The sequence below is a fragment of the Lethenteron reissneri genome, chromosome 11 (assembly GCF_015708825.2).
Source record: "Lethenteron reissneri isolate LAM-NWPU_2019-01 chromosome 11, ASM1570882v1, whole genome shotgun sequence".
Taxonomy (NCBI): domain Eukaryota; kingdom Metazoa; phylum Chordata; class Hyperoartia; order Petromyzontiformes; family Petromyzontidae; genus Lethenteron; species Lethenteron reissneri.
Window position 1 is genome coordinate 12829605 of NC_083789.1, and position 20522 is coordinate 12850126.

General features: G+C 54.7%; 1 protein-coding gene across 2 annotated transcripts in view; it reads left to right on the forward strand.

Moving 5' to 3' along the window:
* The window catches only part of LOC133341497 (cullin-9-like), a 36517-nt gene that overhangs the window by 15126 nt on the left and 869 nt on the right, over positions 1-20522 (forward strand). For both annotated transcript variants that reach the window (XM_061550182.1, XM_061550183.1), the window contains exons 16-42: positions 47-218; positions 366-471; positions 611-706; positions 1383-1558; positions 2069-2211; positions 2345-2569; positions 2691-2824; positions 2919-3101; positions 3594-3751; positions 5946-6147; positions 6745-6949; positions 7757-7908; positions 8661-8790; positions 9033-9238; positions 10632-10769; positions 11622-11771; positions 12032-12136; positions 12763-13026; positions 14427-14570; positions 15634-15798; positions 15936-16099; positions 16916-17009; positions 18103-18177; positions 18774-18884; positions 19139-19256; positions 19757-19890; positions 20021-20121. In XM_061550182.1, the coding sequence (XP_061406166.1) occupies positions 47-218; positions 366-471; positions 611-706; positions 1383-1558; positions 2069-2211; positions 2345-2569; positions 2691-2824; positions 2919-3101; positions 3594-3751; positions 5946-6147; positions 6745-6949; positions 7757-7908; positions 8661-8790; positions 9033-9238; positions 10632-10769; positions 11622-11771; positions 12032-12136; positions 12763-13026; positions 14427-14570; positions 15634-15798; positions 15936-16099; positions 16916-17009; positions 18103-18177; positions 18774-18884; positions 19139-19256; positions 19757-19890; positions 20021-20121 (4051 nt within the window). The remainder of the gene's footprint in view (positions 1-46; positions 219-365; positions 472-610; positions 707-1382; positions 1559-2068; positions 2212-2344; positions 2570-2690; positions 2825-2918; positions 3102-3593; positions 3752-5945; positions 6148-6744; positions 6950-7756; positions 7909-8660; positions 8791-9032; positions 9239-10631; positions 10770-11621; positions 11772-12031; positions 12137-12762; positions 13027-14426; positions 14571-15633; positions 15799-15935; positions 16100-16915; positions 17010-18102; positions 18178-18773; positions 18885-19138; positions 19257-19756; positions 19891-20020; positions 20122-20522) is intronic.

A 20522-nucleotide genomic window follows, 5' to 3' on the forward strand; every position in this document is an offset into this window, starting at 1 on the left:
GTGACGGCCCAGCGCCCATTGAGCACCCATGCTGTGCGGCGTGCAGGCTCTAAGGTGGAGATGAAGGAGGACAAGTGCTGGGAGAAGGTGGAGGTGTCCTCCAACCAAGCGCGGGCCGCCCGTCTGACAGACGGTAACGCCAAGACCTACTGGGAGTCCAACGGCAGCACGGGTTCGCACTACATCAACATCTTCATGCACAAGGGCGTCGTGATCCGGTACGTGGGGCAGCGAGCGCCAGCGAGCGCCACGCACCCGGCACCCACCCACCCAGCGGTTCGCGCGTGCGGCGCGTGCGGCGCGTGCGGCGCGTGTGGCGCGTGCCTCGGAGTGACACGCGGGGACCCCCTTACCGTGGCGCGCAGGCAGCTGAGCGTGCTGGTGGCGATCGAGGACTCGAGCTACATGCCGGCACGGCTCGTGGTGTTGGGGGGCGAGGACCCCACGGACGTGAGCACCGAGCTCAATGCGGTGAGGGTGACGTGCGACACATACGGGGGGAGGACGGCGTGCCCGCAGGGGTGCCCGACGGCGTGCCCGCGTGACGTGCCTGCGCGCCGCCGCCACTCACGCACGGCCGTCTCCCGTCCGCTGTGCGTTCGTGCGGCAGGTGAACGTACCGTCGTCGGCCAGCCGGGTGCTGCTGCTGGAGAACGCCACGCGCTACTGGCCCATTGTGCAGATCCGCATACGGCGCTGCCAGCAGGTACCACACGCCGCAGAGGCCTTGCGTGGCATGGTGCGGGATGTTATAGGCTTTGAGGCTACACTGCTGTGCGAGACTGGGTTCCCACAACTATGCTCCCGCCTTAACAACCCGCCTTTTTTCTTCTTGTTTCTTTCGGTAAAGTCACGTAGAAGGGAAGTAATAAAATAATAAAAATAAAACATAATAAAACAATTCTCACGACGTTTCGGCTACAACGCAAGCAGCCGTCTTCAGGTGAAGAATGAGACACTACCAAACTAGGAGCTTATATATAAGCTGCATTGGGGGTTGAAGAGCGCCTTAACAAAAAGAATGTGCATGTGAAGAGGAATTTAGCATATTCATGGAAAATGCGTAGGCGTTGGGCGGGGGGGTGTCAAAGTCATATTATGCCCATGCATTATGCAGGATCAGCAGCAACCAAGGGGGGTGCAGGGATTAGCAGTAACAAAGGAAAGGAATGTTAATGATATGTAGCTGCAGTTACTCAACAACCCGCCTTTACCAACCCGCGCTGACCAGCGTGGTGAAGTGTGGGTAAGTCACCCCCATGATTCACATGGGGTGGGGGAGGTCACCGGTGGACTGGGGGAGCACAGGTTGGGAGCCACCGGTCACGGCTCCACGGGCGATCTCCGTCTTCCTGCTGGTGACGCCGTTCCCGTGTGCACAGGGAGGGATAGACACGCGTGTGCACGGGTTCGAGATCCTGGGCCCCAAGCCCACGTTCTGGCCCGTGTTCCGCGAGCAGCTGTGCCGCCGCACCTGCCTCTTCTACACGGTGAAGGCCCACACGTGGACGCAGGCGCTGGGCCACGACCGCACGCACGTGCTGCAGCTCTACAGCAAGTACGTTTGTGGCGGCACCATCCTCGCGCTCGCACGGCGGGCAGCATACACGGCGTGGCCCACTGGCGGCCGCGTCCACCTTCAGCCCAGCCCAGGACGACAGGGGGCCATTTTTCTAAAACCGCGCGACTGTTGTAAGATAGATTAGTCTATGTCAGACTCGTTTTACTAAATAAGTTTGTTTTGGTGGATGTTGGAGGACATAATTGCCTGGTGCCCAGTTTTAATTTGCTTATGTGGCCTGAAACGTTACCTCTGTAACGGGTAACATTTCGGGCAATGGTCCTTCAGAACACAATGGGCTATAATAGGCGACGCGTCGGCTATCATAGACCGTTTCCCTTATAAGGCCACTGTGCTATTGATGAATGTGTTGAGTTTTGTTGTTATTTGTGTTTTTCACCAAATAATTCGATTTACAAGGAGGTGGAGTGGCTACAGTGGCACGAAACGGCAGCTTAGTCCTATTTATTCATGTCATTGTCGTGTGGCGCTCATGCTGGCCTGCAGGATGAGCGCGGTGTTGCGTCACGAGCAGCAGTTTGCCGAGCGGTTTCTGCCGGACTTGGAGGCGGCGCGGGCCCTGGGACAGACGTGCTGGGAAGCCCTTGCGACGCCCATCATCAGCAACATCTCCACCGTCAACAAAGGGGGTGCGTGTACTTTCCTGCGCGCACACGCACACAGGCTGACGAGCGCCATTATCACAATCTGAATTTTATTATCCGAGTAAATAACTCTTTTTCAAGGGTGACTCGCTGTGTCGTGCGTGTGGGGCGCGTGCAGATGAGAGCAGCCCGTTCGCCTGGCTACTTGTGGAGTACCTGGGCGCGGGCGGGGGCCGCGGAGCCGGCGTGGGGGAGGCGACGGGCGGAGGAGTCCCCCGGCGGGGCCAGCGCGGGAAGTCGCTGGTGTTCGCATCGCGAGCGCGCCGCCTGTGCCGCCTGCTGGTGCACGTGGACACCAGCCCTGCCGCCATGGAGGGCACCATCCGGCCACCCTGCAAACCCGGTATGCACTCCAAACGGTGCGCCGCTACGCTGCTTACCAGCGGGACGGGCGGGGCCGGGGGGCCGGGCCCACGGCCCACCCTGGGCAGGCTCGTGCAACGGGTTTGCCTCTCTCTCTGCAGACCTGAAGACGAGCAAGGGCAAGGAGCGCAACGGTTGCAGCGCACCGGAGGGAGGACAGGAGGAGAAGGCCCCGCGGAAACCCAGCGCCATTTCGCAGCTGGCGTCTTGCTGGGCCGGGGTGGTGCAGCAGCAGGCATGGGCACGCACGGCACTGGCGCGGCGAGGCCGATTCACGTATCTCCCCCCCGCCCCCCACACTAATGGGACCTGCGTGGGCACGGGTGCAGGTGTCGACGTTTCTGGACTTGAGCTGGAACGCGGCCGATTTTGCGGAGCTCTATCAAGAGCAGTTTGCGAGGCTGAGTGGCGCCATGCGTGAGCTGTTTGGGAACCATGCAGCCTTCATGCTCGCTCTGCGAGAGGGCTTCCGCTCGGCCCTGCTGCACCTGCCGCACCTGCCCGGCGTCAAGGTGCTCCCTCCCTCTGTCCCTCCCGCGGGTGCTGCTTCAGCTGTGCGCTCAGGACTTGTTTACCCAGCTAAGGTTTTGCAGCCGGAGGCGATGATTTCTATTGTTAATCGGGAGCAATGTTGCTGTGGGTGATCCCAATTGAGCGGATGTAGTGTAATTTTTCTATATTGGAAAATTTGGACTGCGACCCCCAGCACACGGTGCCCTCCGTCGCAGGATCTTGAACGTTCATTGTGAAGCAGACAGCGTGGAGTGATTTGTTTCTTTAGAACTGCTTTTTGTGCTTGGTTGTCCTTCCCCCGCACCTCCAATTTAGCACGTTTAGCTACGTACGGTGCGAAAAACGTTATACAAACATACAACATACCAGCGCGGCTTCCCAAATTGGTTGCTGCGAACCTCAAGTCACTGCCCCGTGGGAGCGTCCCGTACTCACTGCGCCGTGCTCGCTGTGCCGTGCTCGCTGTGCCGTGATTGCTCGTGGGTGGACAGGTGGCTGAGGTGTTGGCTCAAAATGTGGACCGGCGCATCCGGGCACTGGGGGTGGCACGGGCCAGCGGGGACGGCCTGGCGCAGCTCATGTCCTCCTTGGAGCCAATCACCTTCCTCTCCGGCCTAGAGATGGCCAACACCTTCGAGCACTTCTACCGGTCTGTGCATTGCTACAGTGCGTGTGCGCGCATGTTGTCGTGTGGTACAGATACAATGGGAGTCTGATCGATGCCTTAATATGGTTAAATGATGGCTCGCTGTTTTATATACTGATGATCTGGTAACTGCTACTCACTCTGAGAAGGACTTGGAGGCTGTGCTACTTAATCTGGAGTGTGCCACTAAGTGGTGTGGAGCCTTACCATCAGCCCCACAAAAACTAAGCACCTGCCTACTTGATGCAGCAAATCTGGCTGTGACGGTCCCACCTGATGACGGAGACTTGTATTGCCTCCGAAACGTCGTGATTTTTTATTTTTTATTGTTTTATTTTTATTAATTATAATTTCATTTTTTACCTACGTGACTTTACCGAAAGAACTAAGAGTATGAACACCTGCCTAGGTATTTTGTGTCATCAAACACACCACCCCCTCAACTCCCCATAATCAGTGTTGGGGCAGTTGTGGAGGGATTGGAGAAGTCCGAACCTCGGTAGTGTGCTGCCAAACCTGAGCCGGTCAAGGGCAGAGGTCTCGCCCAGAATCAGTTGAGCGGCATTATCTTTCCATCAGCTGTGCACAACTGTGTGAAAGCTACCTGGTCTGTTGCTTCACATGAAGCGTTGCGTCTTCTCGGCTACAGTTATGCCCTCCCTTCTATGCGAGTGCAACATGGACCCCTCTGAAGGAATATCTGCGCTGGTTTTAAACATCCATGGTAGCCTGCCTACGATCCCTCCTGGGTTTAACCAGGTTGGATTGTGTGAGGAGCTCGCATCCTTGAAAGATTTGGACACATTTCAGTGATCTCTGGCTGGCAAGGCTGCGTTGGCTGGGTCAAGTAGCCCGCATGCCCAACCACCGCATGCCCAACCACCGCATGCCCAGGCAGCTTCTGTTTGGCAAGATAGAAAGGGGCTACACGGGCGCAGCATGGGCTAGAACAGAGATAGACTGATGCGGTACAGGAGGATGTGGAGCTGAGTGGACTTGCTGATGATAGTGGTGTCAAGATCGGCCTCTATGGAGGAGCTTTGACTTTGTGTGTTCGTCTGTGTGGGGGGGGGGACGGTAGTGTAATGGTTAACGCACTGCTACAAACCTGGCGACCCAAGTTCGAATCCCGCTCATTGCCAAACATCACTCGGGAAATAAAGATGACTAGGCGTGGTTCTGACCCACACCTGCCCTTATGTGCCATGTAAAATGGTCTTCATAGGTACTCACTAACAGCACTTTTACTCGCTGCCTGTCTGCGCTATACAAAGATCTTTGTGTTCATATTAGCTGATGACCTATTAATTGCTGCTCACTCTGAGGCAATTGAAGTCTCTGGCTGGTAGCAGAGGTGTTAAGATTGGCCTCTGTGGAGGAAATTTGTGAAGGACACTACTGGAAGCCGCCCTTCAGCACCAACAGAGGGCGGAGGAGCAACGATTCCTGCAGGGAGTCACCACTGTGTAGTGCAGATGCCATCAGTGGCTGCTGGTTGCGAGTGTGTGCGCGCGAGTAAGCTGTGTGCATGTATAGAGGAGTGAAATACGCAGTGCGCACGGTGAACAGAGGGCAACTGAGGGCAAACAGGTGCGCATCTGCAACACGAGGGTTGCACGGATAAAGCGCCACCTTCGGGGAGAAGCGGGTGCAAACGGGGTCGACCGGGTGTGCACGTTGAGACCGTAGGTGTTGCCAGGGAAATGGGAGATGAGGGTTTATTGATAGGCCAACTGACGCCGGCCTGGCGGGAGCTAAAGAGACGCACGAGAGGTCTCGGATCATGAGCGGAGAGATACAAGGGTGTGTGCGTGTTCGGAGAGGGGGTTGTTGTTGCCGGGGACGAGTGAAGACATCTCGCCGCTGCCACTCACGCCGTCGCCGGGCGAAGGGCAGTGGCGGGGGTGGAGATGTAGAGTTGCTGTGTGCGCAGACGCTGAGAGCAGAGCTGCCGAGTGCAGGTTAAGCGAGGTGGAAGGGAGATGAGAGTTGGGAGAAGTTAAATGTAAGTTACTGTATAGATAGTTATAGGAGTCCCTACAACTGGTGCAAGAATAGGTGAATAAAGTGTAAGCAGGTGAATTGTTACGTGTTAGTGTGAGTAATTTTTGAAGGCACTACACATGTAACAGGTTTAGTTTTTGGGCTGCTGCTGCTGCTGTTCATGGTTGACGTTGCTCGCCCCGTGCTGCGTCAGGTTCTACCTGTGCGAGCGGCTGCTGGTGCTGTGGGCCCTCTGGCTGGAGCCGCTGGTGAGCGCCCAGCTCGAGCCCTGCTTCCCGGGCCGCCTGCCCCAGCGCATGCTGCACGACCTGGCCGACTCGGAGCGTGCCGCCACGCACTACACGCAGTACCGCCTGGAGAAGCTCGACCGCAGCCTTGCCTCCCTCTCCGACGAGGTGAGGGGGGAGGCGGGTGCTCCTTTCGGTGAGGCGGGGACAGCCGACGTCGTCGGGCCGAAAGGGGGGAACCAGTGGAGCCGTGAGGGCGTGCGCTGCTGGTGTCAGGGTCTCGGCGTGAGCAGCATCGGTGATCAAAGAGGCCGGGTGGCTCTATGGTCAAGGTGCTGAGCCGGCACCGCTGAGATTCTGGGTTCAAAACCAGGCAGCAGCCCGCGATTAAACCGGATTCTCACGTGTGGTGAGATTATGGTTATAAGCCTGGTTGATAATGACTGCACAAAGAGATATTTGGCCAAAATCACAGCCATGTGACTGTAATGGTTCGATTGCCATGTGACAAACGACTTCTTAGTGGCAAGCGTATGGGAAAGCGCTGCCCAGGACTGTGTAGAACTGATGTCACCCCTCTCTCAACACGAACGGCTCATTCTGTGGGAGTACGGCATGGAGACCTTGTCTCGCGATTTGACACCGATGGCGCAGTTGGAATCGAGGGTAGAGATGGAAAGGCGGTGTGAGCGATGCGCCCAAGGAGGCTGTTGGCCACACGGCCCGACACCCACTGCCTCCGTGCCAACTTCTGTCTGGGCGCAGGAGATGGAAGACGGAATGGAAGAGGAGGAGGAGGAGGGGGAAGAGAGGGGGAGCCCTTCCGCTTCTGCCCCAGAGCTGCAGGTCATGGTGCTCTCATCGGCCTTCTGGCCCGTACCCCCTTCTGCGCACATGGCCCCCCCAGCGGGGATGCTGCCGCCACCATTGCTCGACTTTGTGCAGGAGTACACGGAGTTCTACTTCACAGGTACGCATAGATTCTAGATTTGAAGCTTTCGTGACTGCAAGGATTCATATTATTAGGTTTTTTCGGTAAAGTCACGTAGGTAAAACATCAAAATTATTAAAATTAATAAAAATAAAAATAAAATAAAATATTTTATTTTATTTTTATTAATTTTGATGTTTTACCTACGTGACTTTACCGAAAAAACCTAAGAATAGGTACGCATAGCTACATTTGGACGTGTACGGCACGCGTACGTATAGCTACACGCAGACGTCTATGTAGTTACGCGTTGTCCACTGCTGGTCGTGCTGCTTGTTTGACCACCGTGCCATTTAATGCAGGTCGGTAATGCCCGCAACTAAGTCAGAATGCATACTTGGAAACAACTACGCACACGGATGTGTACACATGCCCGTGTGTGTCTGTGATATTGCATGGCCCCACGTTGTGGTTATAATGGTTCGCACACGGGACACGGCTCGATCCCGCGGCGTGGCAGTTGAAACAATCACGCAAGCTTCCTCAATCTCCCCCCAGCTTCGTCCACCCCAGCCGGAATAAATGTGTACAAATCATAGTGTGTATCACCAGATCTCGTGCAGTGAGGTAAAGTGTGGGTACTCCCACCTCTTCCAAGATGTCTGACCAGGCTAATAGAGTAGGCCAAAATACCCTTCTGACAGCAGTAGTATGACCAAGAAATTGCAGGGCTGCACCTTTGCCCTATATCATTTGATCACGTAGCGTGTTCCTTCTTTCCCAGGCCGCGTCGTGCTCTTGTTGGTTTCAGTGCGGTTGTGTTTCACTGCTGCGTGCGACGTGCAGAGCAAAGGCTGTTTGGCGTTTGGCACCAGCAGCCCAAGAGGCTGCAGTGGACGTGGCTGGGCCGCGCTGTGCTCGCGTCGCCAGACGGTCGCTTCTCGCTGCTGCTCTCCACCCTACAGATGTTCGTCCTGCTGCTCTTCAACCGGCAGCAGGTGAGGAGCCTCCGGGCCCACGCTTTCTTCTTGCGCGCGCGGCGATCGGCGATCGAGCGCTCACCGATTCGCTCGCTCGCCGGTGAAAGGTTGCTTCCTTCTCACTCTTTTGTGGCTACTGCCAGGGTTGCTGTTCCCTTGAACGTCACTCTTTGTTTCCTCTACCCACGTTGAGGACAAGGTCTATGATCCGTACTGACGGTCACTGCTTCGTGCGTTCTCAGATGCGCTTCTGCGGCCGTCTGGAACGCTCTTCCTTCCGATATTAGGAAGCCACTGGAGCTATGCACTTTTAAATCATTTAGATTGAAAACTCTTGTTTTTAGAACTGCTTTTTGTGTTTAGTTTGTGGTCCTTCCTCCACACCTCAGATTAGCACGGTTGGCTATGTACAGTGCGAAAGAAGTTCAACAGAGATAGGTGACCCCCGCACCTACGACCTAATTGGTTCCTGGACGACGGTCACAAGTTGAGTTGTCGTCAATCGAACCCTTATTTACCAGAGGCACATGTCGCAACGCTAGTCTTGCTGCTTCGCTGTGGAATTCCCTCTTTACTCAAGAAACGCATTGCGCTTGTTATCTATTTCACCTTAATGGTGTTATTTGTTGCTGGCCACTGAGCATTTTTGACATTTGGGCCGTGCTTCGCTGCCATCAAACAAAAGAACAAAGTAATCCTTGGGAACCGGTGAACCACACTGCGACGCGGCTGCTGAGCTCGGCACGTGATGGCCGCGTGGTGGCGCACAGGAGGTGCTCGTGGAGGAGGTCGCACGCGTGACTGACGCGGCGCCGTCCCTGCTGCGCCCGGCGCTTGCTGCCCTGCTGCGGCCCAGCGGGGTGCTCACCTCGAGCGACGCCGACCTCGACTCGCTCACGGGTGAGAGAGCACGCGGAGCACGCCCCACGCACACTCTATTGACGCACGCGCACATCTACGCAGACAACATGCTCGCGAACACCCACGCACATAGCATGCACTACACGCTTACGCAAACTACCTAAACCCTCGTGCAGCGTACGCAATAAACCCCATTCGCCCCACACACACGCTAAACCCGACTCGCCCCACACACACAGTAAACCCTACTCGCCCCACACACCACACGTGTGCGCCGTTAGGGGTGCTGCGGATTAACGAGACGGCCCTGGAGGCGATGAGCTCCAGCGGCGATGGGCCCGTGTCGCTGCTGCCAGCGCAGACGTACCCGGCGAGCGAGGAGCTGGTGACGCGCCTTCTGGAGCGCAAGAAGAACGTGCTCTCCTGCGCCATCATGCATATTCTGAAGGCCGAATTGGAGCTGCACATCGACCACCTCGTCCACAAGGCACGGCGTTTTCGGCGTCGCCTGTAACCCGGCGTGGCGCGTGACGGGGCTGCGTGGCGGCGCCGCAGCTCCGGAATTGGATCCGGAATCAGAACTTGTGTGTGATTTTGTTGGTCAGGTGTCGGATGTAGCAGCCGCCTGTGCGTGCTCTGCATCGTCGGTCTTGTTTGACGCTGGTGTGACGTCGGAGCTGCGCATGCGAGTGTGTGTGTATGTATGTATGTGTAGAGAATCTATCGAAAATGAAAGCAATACAAAATAATTTTAACCGTACGGATAGCTACCGACTTTTTGCTGCGTGGAAGCAAATCATCAAATAATACTTTGTTTAAATGCATGCCTATACAGGGCACCATTCTTCAAAAAGGGATTACCATTGGTATGGCTATTTTAATACACACTGGACAGGAAGGGCAAGATCAAAGGACTCGCATAATGTGCGTTGGCTCCTGAATAACCCCTCCGCCCACTTTGTGCAAGAGCGCAGAAGTTTGGTCACCACATCTATGCCTCTATATAAGGAACGAAACAGGTGGACTTATAAATCTCCTGATTAAGCTGGTTGTTATTACTGGCAAAACGTCGTACTCAGATTGTAAATGTTGTGGCTTGGCTCTCCAACACACCGGTGTGCTGTCCTAGTGACGAATTGGCCACATTCTGTTTACGTGACAACCCTGACTAGTTGGCTGTGTCGGGTGATTGTGGGTTTTAACGACACATTTATATATTTACGCGATCTAACCCCCAAGAAAATGTCTTATGGATGAAATTGGTCGCAAAAGCCTCCTGCGTGTTAAATGTGTGTACTGTGCTGGTGCGGGGTAGAGGACGGTAGCACGTTGCACTACGAACCTGGCGGCCCGAGTTCAGTTCCCGCTCGTAAGCCTATGCCAGTGACAATTATTTGAACCGGTCCTGGGCCTCCCCTAGGTCGACTCAGCCTCTAATGAGTACCAGGTGAAATGTGTAAACATCACCACTGGGGAGACAAATGTGGCCTGGAATGGTGCTGGCCACCCACCCGCTCGCGTACCGTGCCAGCTTTCATAGGTGCGCGCTAGCAGCACTTGCCCTCAACAGTCTGGTCAGGCTGTTGTGTGGGGGGAGTCGTATCGTGATTGGCACGCTCTTGCTATCAACCCGATGACCCGAGTTCAAGTTCCGTTCACGACCAACATTCGTGACGAATATCTGAACTGGTCATGGCTTCCAGTAAGAACCATCTGGTATGATCTGTGAATACCACCACTGCGGATACAAAGGCGGTCGGGCATGGTGCTGGCCACCCACTCTCTTGTGTGTGGTGGTGGCCTTCATAGGTGATCACTAATAGCGCTTGCAGCAGCGTGCTGTCGTGGCTATACGGAGGCTCTTTTTTGCGCGGGCCCAGGTGGTGGAGGTGTGTCAGAAGGGCAATCTGGGCGGTCGCACCTTCGCACGCTTCACCTGCAGTGCTGTGGAGGTCAGCTGGTGCATCGAGCGCCTGCTGCACAAGGGCTACCTTTGCCGGGAAGACGACAGCCCGCAGGTGTGTGTCTGTTCGTGTGTTTGAGAGAGGAGCGGTAGTGCAGCGGTTGGCGTGCTGCGCTACGAACTCGGCAACCCGAGTTCGATTCCCGCTCGCGGCCAACACCAGTGATGATTATCTGAACCAATCCTGGGCCTCCCTGAGGTCGACTCAAATGAGTACCTGGTGCGGTGTGTAAAAACATTGCCACTGGGGAGACAAAGGCAGTCGGGTGTGGTGTGGTGTTGGCCACCCAACCCCCTCGTGTGCCGTGCCAACCTTCATAGGTGTTCGCTAACAGCACTTGCCTCAACAGAATGTTATAAGGCTACATGGGGGATCTTTGTCTTTGTTTGAATGGGGCAGAACTTCTACCCGGCGGAATGACAAATGTTCATTCAGTTCTTGACTGGATATCAAAATTCGACTTGACCCTTGTAATTGTGAGGCGACCCCGTGTCTGTAGAACCGCATGCGATTGTTACGTCACTCAGCGGTCGTCCCGCAGCGATTCCGCTCCTATATTAGCCACGTGTTCCTGTCCACGCGCACACGAGTGTGATGCTCGCCCTGAATCATCAATGTCGATGCTTCTGTTACTAAATTTGACTGAGAATGGGTTTTAAAAGGCATTTCTCCCAGCTGACTTTTCTTCCAGGAAGTATATTTCACATTGATATATGTTCGAGCCCTGTATTCAATTTCTTCTGCAATGCAGTTGTTTTAGCTTCGATTTCTATTTGGTTCGTTATTGAACTTGTTTTTCATTGATTGCCTTTGTCATTTTGGTGACCCATGTCACTTCTTGCAAATGCTCTCTTGAGTTCTCGCCTCCCTAGTTATTACTTGAAACTAGTCCCTGGCAATGTGCAGGTGCTGTACTACGTCCCATCTGACCCCGCCTCGCCGGACAAACGGCGTGCCTACTCGAGCTGGCGACACCTCGACACGATCAGCAATCACGGCCGCGCGGGCACCGTGGCGCCCTGCCACGCACCTGGTGACGCCACCGTCCCCAAACAGGCAAGGGGGCGCAACCGTGAAATGGCTCGCTCCTCTACACCTCCCTCCCCGTCATCCCTCCTCCCTCGTCTTTATTGCCCCCTCCCTCTCCTGGAGCGAGCGAACCCTGCGGCTCCTGTGGCCGCACCCGCACTTAGCCACCTTAAACACTTCGGTGAGCAGCCTGATGCCGCCAGGTTGTTCCGCGTGGGGCTGCACGATGGGGGGTGACGGAGCGTGCGTCCGTCCGTGCGTGCGTCTGTTGTGTGGTCGCGGTGTAGGTGGTGCCCCAGGTGGAGGTGGCACTGAGCTCGCGGTGGCTCAGTGCGGGCCGCACGCTCTCACAGGAGGACGTGAGGCGCCTCATGACCGGCGGCATCGCCCAGGTGCGGCTCTCTCCGTCCCTGTCTCCCCCCCACGCCACTCTTCTTGGTCTCAGGAGTTGCGCCAATCCTCGGGTTCCTTTTCCGTGCAAAAGCCCATCATGTTTAACTTGGAACAGTGATTACTGTTGTTGTACAAAGCAAATATTTGGCTGAAGGTGGAATCCTGCTGCTTTCACAACTGGGCTGGAGCACCCAGTTCCTCACATGTTAAAATCCAGAGTAAAGCAGCAGTCCAGGTGATTGTTGATCCAGCACTGGGTCGGCTTCCTCTCTATTACTTTGACCATGGTTACTGTTCTCATCGATTCATCCATCCATGCTGACAACTCTGCCTAGCAGGCTGTTTCATCTCATCCCCACCATTCAACCACCACACACACTTCACCTCACACTCCTCCACTTGGGAAATCCCATCGTTTCTTTTCCCAAGCTCTGACAATAACCGTGCTCTACTCAAGCAACACATCAACCCTTGTCCGTTCAAACTTTGATCGCGCTTTTTGTTGCTGGCACGCTTAATGTTTTCCGGGCCTTTGGGCATGTGCTCGTCATCTCTTTAAACGACGATTAAAGCAATGGCGCCCCGCCTCTTCCTCCTCCTCCTGCTGCTGCTGCTCGCCACGCAGGTGCAGGAGGTGCTGGGCCTGAGCGTGACCGTGGCCGAGCACCTGCTGGTGCACTGCGGATGGAACATGGACGTGCTGCTGCAGCGCTTTGCGGAGGCTCCCGTCGAGCTCATGCGCGCCGCTGGCCTGGCCGTGCGCAACGCGCCGCCCCCCGCCCCCCCCCCGCCGCCGCTGGCCCCGGCGCCCGCCGACACCTGCCCCGTCTGCCTGCTCACCACCGTGGACCACATCGCGCCGCTCTGCTGCCGCCACTCCTGCTGCAAGGTGCCCCGTCGCACTCGGATGCGCACAAGACGAGCGCCGAATGCGTGCCGCTTGTGTGTGTCGTGTGTCGTGCGTGGCATAGGGGATGGGATGTGATGCTGTGTGTGTGTGTTGTGCGTGGCATAGGGGATGGGATGTGATGCTGTGTGTGTGTGTCGGTGTATTGTGTGGAGCGGTAGTGTCGTGGATAGCGCGGCGCCGCTACGAACTCGGCGCCGCGAGTTCGATTCCCGCTCGCTGCCAACACCGGTGGCGGATATCTGAATCGGTCCTGGGCCTCTCTATCGAATCCGTCTTAAATCAGTACAGGAGTCTCCCACTATCAGTTGCCTCATTATGCGTTTCGCTTATACTATGCTAATGAATTGGGAACATTTCCGTGTAAGGGTAATGTTTCGCATGTGTTAAATATGGTGTTTATGAGTGAGGGTGTTTGTTGGGCAAGAGCAGTCGTGCAGCTGTTTAAAGCCCTGCACTATGAACCCGACCACCCAGGTTTGAGTGCCGCTCACGGCCAACACCAGTGACGATTATCTGCACCAATCCTCTGCGGCCGGGCATCGTGCTCGCTAACAGCACTTGCCCCAAACAGTCTGTTACTGGACTTTTGTGAAAAAGAGCTTTTCATAGCTCTCGGATTTTTCCAGGATAAATGGAAGATTCTGATTCTGAGGGCTGTACGGGGGGGATCTTTGTCGGTTGGGAGCGGTGGCGCAGTGGTTATCGCACTGGCGCTATAAATAGCCCTCCATGATGTGGAGGGATTCTCCTGCACTTGGCGGACTGAAACTGGCCTCGACAATGTGTAACTCCACTGCTCACCCCAAGAGGCCTCAATCAGCAAAGCCCTTCAACCGTCTCTGGGAAGTTCTATCGAATGATTTGTTTTTTTATTATTAGTGAAAATGTATGTTAACTTATAATCGTATGTATTTTTGTGCACTCTATGACATTAAGTCACGCAATTTTGATTTCAGAATTATCGGCTCGGAACACAACCCATTATTTTAACATTATGCCTCTGTGAAATTCGCATTCGTTTGAAGTCATTTAGAGTTAAATAGCATTTCCCAGCAACGCATATCCTAGGTATAGCGCGGGATTCCTGTACCTGGTGCGGTGTATGATCAAAATCGGTGCTGGGAAGACAAAGGTGGTCAGGCATTGTGCTGGCCACACGACCCTTTCGTGTGCTGATTACAGGCCTTGGCAACTAAGAGCACTTCATGTCAAATAGTCAAAGGATGCCCCCAGTGGCAGCTGTCCCTGTGTGGTACAGGATGACTCGGCACCAGCCTGTAGCCCAGGCTATAGCCTGCCAGTAGAGGATGGTGATTGTTGAAGGTGACTGGCACCACCACGCTGGGTGGTCTGCATGATGGATCTTTGTCTTTGTGCAGTCGTGCTGGAGGGAGTATCTCTCCATGAGAGTGGAGCAGAACATGGTGACGAACTGCAAGTGCCCCATCTCAGAGTGCCTGGCCCAGCCGCCACCAGATTTCATCCGCAGCATCCTGGAGCAAGATGCCGAGGCATTGGCAATGGTCGGCACCACGCACACATGCACGCACACATGCACGCACACATGCACACACACATGCACGCACACATGCACACACACATGCACGCACACATGCATGCACACCTGCATGCGCACGCACTTGTGTGGGCACCATAATGAGCACGGGCTCTCTACTCGTACCTAGGCCGCTGCTCCATTTCATGTTTCTCTGACCTTGCAATCGGCCTCCTGCTCAAGTCACGACTGCTGCAGAACGAAGCAGCGAGCCTCTGCTCCCCCGCTTGCACGATGACAACCACGCTGCTATGCTCGTGTCGGAGTCCGTGCCGATCCCGTTTTTGGATTGAGTCCAAGATTTCCAGTGACGGTCTTCAAGATTGTTTGTAGGGTGGCACCTGAGTACCTTACCCCACCCATTGCTCTCGACTGCCCTGTGCATGCTCCTGGTGAAGCCGTGAGCAAATCTGCCAAAGCCTGGGGGGTGGGGGAGAGGTCATTCCTTATGGTTTGCTGCTCCCCTACCATGGATCTCTTCACCACCAGAGCGCGGTGCAGGCGTCGCGTGCTCACTCTGTCGGTCTTGACTGGAGATGGCTTTGTCCCTGAAGCCTGTGCACCTAGGCCATGTTAAATACTGCAACTGTTGTTGGGGAACTACCCTGGTTTAACGGGCAACGCACTTGACTCGCAATCCAGAGGTCGCCATTTCGATTCTGTCTCCCGGCACCTTTATCCACCCAGCAGCATAGATAAGTTCACTACCGTCGATCGAGAGGTCGTGTGTGGTGGGATAAAGTGTGGGAACTCCCACCTCTTCCGACACGTCTGGTCAGTTGGAGAACAGTTGGCTAAATGCTTTCCAGAGCTCGCTCTCGTGGATACCCTTCCGCCAGCAGTGGCGTGAATCGGTTATTGCAGGGCTGCACCTTTACCTTCATTAATTTTTTCATTTAAGTATAATAATGACATTTGTCCTCAAGGGCCACGGAGACGCGGTTGTGCGTAAATGCTGCAGACACAAGAGTCTCACTGCGCAGTGTGGTACTCACGGTTTGACCCAGCGCATGCGCTTTGCCCCGCCGCAGTACAATCGCGGGCTGGTGCGCTGCTACGTGGAGAGCTGCACCAACCTCACGTGGTGCACCAACCCTCAGGGCTGCGACCGCATCCTGTGCACCGACTCGATCGGCCACGCTGGCACCTGCGCCAAGTGCCACTGGAGCTCCTGCTTCTCCTGCAACTTTCTGGAGGTGTGGGGACGTGGAGAAACGGACATGAGTGTGTGGGTAGCGACTGGGCATGTGGGTATTGATAGCCGTCTTGGCCTTCCGGTGGAATTTCTCAGGTTCAGCAGCAATCGTTGTCTTTGTGATTCACGCGTGAGCAGGCGCACTACCCTGCCAGCTGTGGGCACATGTCCCAGTGGATGGACGACGGCGGGTACTACGAGGGCATGAACTCGGAGGCGCTGAGCAAGCACCTGGCCAAGCTCATCTCCAAGCGTTGCCCCAGCTGCCAGGCGCAGATCGAGAAGAACGAGGGCTGCCTCCAGTGGGTACCACCACCGCTGTGGCCATCGTCACTGCGACCACCACCGCCACCGTCGTCATCGCTTCCATCGTTATCACCGCTACCACCAAGTCCACCACCGTTAATGTCATCATCATCACCACTTCCAACATTATCGCTCCCATCACTATAATCCTCATCACCGCTACCACCTCCGCCATCATCACCACTTTGTTCACATATGGGCAAAATACATTAATCTGACAAATTACTGGAGTCATGTAGGAGAGGTACAGAATTCCACTTCCCTGTGTCTCTTATCCCTTGAAAACGAATTATTTCGATACCAATTACTTTGAGCTGTGTCATTTAGTTGCCAATTACAAATATAATTACATTTCATATTTAATTCCCTTTTTTAATTACTTTATTTAAATACTTCCCCCAGGGTAGCCTCTGTATGATTGTGTGTGTTTCGCGGTTGTATGTGTGGGGAGCAGTAGTGCAGTGGTTAGAGCGCTGCACTATGAGCCCGATGACCCAATTTCGATTTGCACTCGCAGCCAACGGCAGTAATGATTATCCTAGGCCCTCCCCTAGGGTGAATCGTCCTCAAATGAGTACCTGGTGCGGTGTGTAAACATTACCACTCGGGAGACAAAGGCGGCCGGGTGTATTGCTGGCCACCCACCCCCTTGTGAGCCGTTCCGGCCTTCATAGGTTCTCGCTAACAGCACTTGCTTCTACAGTCTGTTAAGGCTATACAGAGGCTCTTTGTTATATATGTGCATACTCATGTATGTTCCCCAGCAGTCTGTTGAGGTTATACGGAGGATCTTTGTATGTGATCGTGTGCAGCATGACTTGCGCCAAGTGCAACCATGGTTTCTGCTGGCGCTGCCTAAAGCCCTGGAAGCCGACCCACAAGGACTACTACAACTGCTCGGGCATGGTGCGTGTGACTACATGCTGCCTTACTCACACGGCCCGCCCTCATCACCTCCTCTCCATGAGTGGGATTGCACGTAGCAGTAATCATCACCCACCCCCCCAACTGGCAGACTAATGCCCGCTTGCAGGCCGGGCGCTGAGTCACCTTGTGCCCACAGGGACAGCTGCCGCGGGCGGTGCCTTTTGCGCGTGTGTTGAAGTGAGATGTGATGTAAGCCGCTTATCGTGTGTGCAGCACTCCTAGATGCGCCGGCAGCTCTACCACAAACACATTTTCATGGTCATCGTTAATTAATTTGGCCCCATCGGTGACGATTGGGCTAAATTAATTTCTGCCGTCTGTCTCCTTCCCTAGCCAGTCTGCTTCGTTCAGTCTCACTCCGTGTTCTTCCAGATCTCCGCCGTCTCTATGTCCGCCGCTAGGACTTGCTGCTCGTGTTTTGTTCCGCTTGTGTGTGCGGCATGGCTAAGCCCCGGATTCTGTCCCAGCTCCCTCCCGTAACGAAACCCAGCCACTGTGTCTCTTCTCTCATTCACTCTGTCCAATGAAATCGTTTGCACTTCTTATATCAGTGTCTTTATATTGGTTGTATTTGAGTCTCTGCAGTCGATGAACTTGAAGGATCCTTGTCAGCCAACTGATTTTGTCCACTAAGATCCTGCCTTCGCACGGCCCCATGTGTGCGCGATTACCCACAGGCTGTGTCGACAGAAGCGTGGTAAATATTCTTGTGTTGTTGCTGGCTGGAGAGTTTTTTTCAGGTAATTTTTCCGCAATTAATTCCCAAGTGTGCTACAGGCATCCTTGAAATCGCACAGAACAGTGCAACGGTTTCTGTTTAGAGAACGGCCCACGGAAGCGGATATCACAGAGCTGCCTGATATCCTTTCTTCAAGTGACCTGTTCCACACATTAGAGGGCAGCACTTTCCCACTATTTTGCACATGAGAGTTGTATTGCACTACAGTCAAACCGATATGTCAATTCTTAACGCTGTAATCTAGACAACTTGACCTGGCCAATTCAAGAACCAACGATAATGTGGTGCTTTTCTTGTGGTGGCTGGAGAGTTGAGGTACCTGTTCTCTCGCAGGTGAGCCGTGCGGCCAAACAAGAGAAAAAATTCCACGATTACAACGAGATGTGCATTTTCCACCACCAAGCGCGGGTAAGAGGGAGTGTGTGAACTGGGGTGAGGTTGGATGGTGAGGGAATGTAGCGGCGCCCTGGTTGCATCGCAGCGTGAACAACCAAAGTGCACATAAGGTCGTGTCATGGCCAGGGCTGGATTTCAGCCAGGTCGGTGACGCGTCAAATATGTTTGTACCCAGTACACCACATCCTCCATCGTTATGGCTGTGGTTACTTAGCACATGTCACCTTCACAATCTACCAGCGAAGCAGAACATATTCGGTGAAAAAACTAAGCCCTGCTTGCAACTGGCGTGGGTGTAGCAACTGAGTAAGCTCTTGCAATATCTTGGAAATTTCTGAACATGATTCTGGTTGATGCAAGTGCGGGCTTCCGGGTTGGGCTGTATGTTGAGCATTTCTTCTCTCCAGCTTTTGCCACACACTACTTAACCACGGTCATCTTGAGGAGTTGATTTGAAGACGTCCGCAGTAGTGCGTGGATAAAATTTGAGAGAAGAGATGAACAACATGCAGCCCAGCCCAGGAAACGGGACTTGTATCACAAGCAGCTAAGAAAACTCGAGATTCCTTGCAAGTGTTTAACACTGACCGTGTGCGTCCCGGGGACAGGAGTTTGCGGTGAAGCTGGCGGCCAGGGTGGCAGCAGCCAAAGAACATCTCCCGCTGCACTCGCTCGTGTTGGTCACGGACGCCTGCAACATCCTCGTGCAAGCCCGCAAGGTAACGAAACCTGCCTTACCTCCACCCGTTCCCATCTCTCCCTATCTCACCGACTCTCCCCACCTCTCCACGACTTTCCCGGTCCTCACCGTCTCTGCCTGCCTCTCTCCGTCTCTCTCCACCCCTCCCCATCTCTTTCTCCGCATTTCCCCCATCTCTCCCCGCCTCTCACCGTTTCTCCCTGTCCTCACCGCAGTGCCGGTCAAAGCTTCCAAAGTGAGCACTTGCGTGTATGTGTGTGTGTTTGTTCCCAGGTGCTGTCCTACTGCTGTGTGTATAGCTATTACAGTCAGGAGGCTGAGAAGATGACCTCGCTAGAGCAGCAGATGCACAACCTGGAGTTAAACACTAACAGCCTGCAGGTTCTACTCGGTATGTGCATGCGCACAGACACACGTGCGCCCGTCGCGCATTGGAGAACCAGAAATAGGACTCCTCCCACTCGCTGGAACCCTCACGAATGATGCTGTAACTTGCCTTTGAGCTATGACACATTGTTTAGTGCACTCCACTATGAACTAGGTGACTTGGGTTCGATTTCCAGCCACAGCTAATATCCGTGGCGAGATATAACCCAATTCTGGTCCCCTGCCAGCATCACCCACCCACGCTAACTAGCGTGATGAAGTATAGTCGTCACACCCCTATGACCGGCATGGCATGGGGGGGGGAGGAAGTGGGGCCCTTCGTCCAGCAGGGTATTGACACAAGTTTGGTAAACCCACCCATGAGCGCTTGAAGCCGTGTGCCGCCCTGGTAGGGGTGCGCGTGTCACACGAGCGCGCGCACCCCCGCTGCGGTGAGCTAGTGGACGACGGCCATTGCGAGGGCCCGCCACTGATCTGTGCGGACGCGACGCTGGCTGTGCACAGAGAAGTCGCTGCTGCATTGTACGGAGTTGGCGTGGTGCGTGCGACTGCTCAAGCCGGTGCACCTGGCGTTAGGCCGCACCATCATCGGACGCATCCAGGAGCGGCTGCTCGCGATTCTGCACGCGTCCACACAGGTGCCGCCACTCGCTCACAGCGCCCCCACGGCACGCACATCCTCGTTGTTCCCGTCCTGACCGCTGTGGCCGCTTCACGCGTGTTTGTTCGGGTTGCGTGGATGTCTCTGCTTTGTGCGTGACGCCACAGGATTTTAGAGTCGGGCTGCAGGCCGAGGGCTCGGCGACAATGGACCGCGATGGGGAGTCGGCCCCAAACGCGGAGAACAGAAACCTCAACATCACCATAGAGTACGTTTCCTGCGACACAGACGCGCAGTGATGGCTTCACTTGCGACTTAAAACTTGGAGTGTGTGCACGAACTTCACTCGTTGATTCCTCCACCCATTGTTGAGGACTTGTTCAACCAGCCTGACTTGCATCTCATTCTGTGTTCAAACATCATACTGCAAATGACAACAACACACTCATCTGTTCACACACCCACTCACTAACTCAGGTAGCAACATTTATTTTGCTGCACTCACACTGTTCCACTTTGGAATTCCCTCCCATTATCTATTTTCTTTTGCTCATATAATAACCGTGCTTAATTAAAGAAAAGTGTCAACTGTTATTTGTTAGAACATTGGTAGTGCTGTTTGTTGCTGTCCATGTGACGTTTTATGCCTTTGGGCCTGTGCTCAGCAAC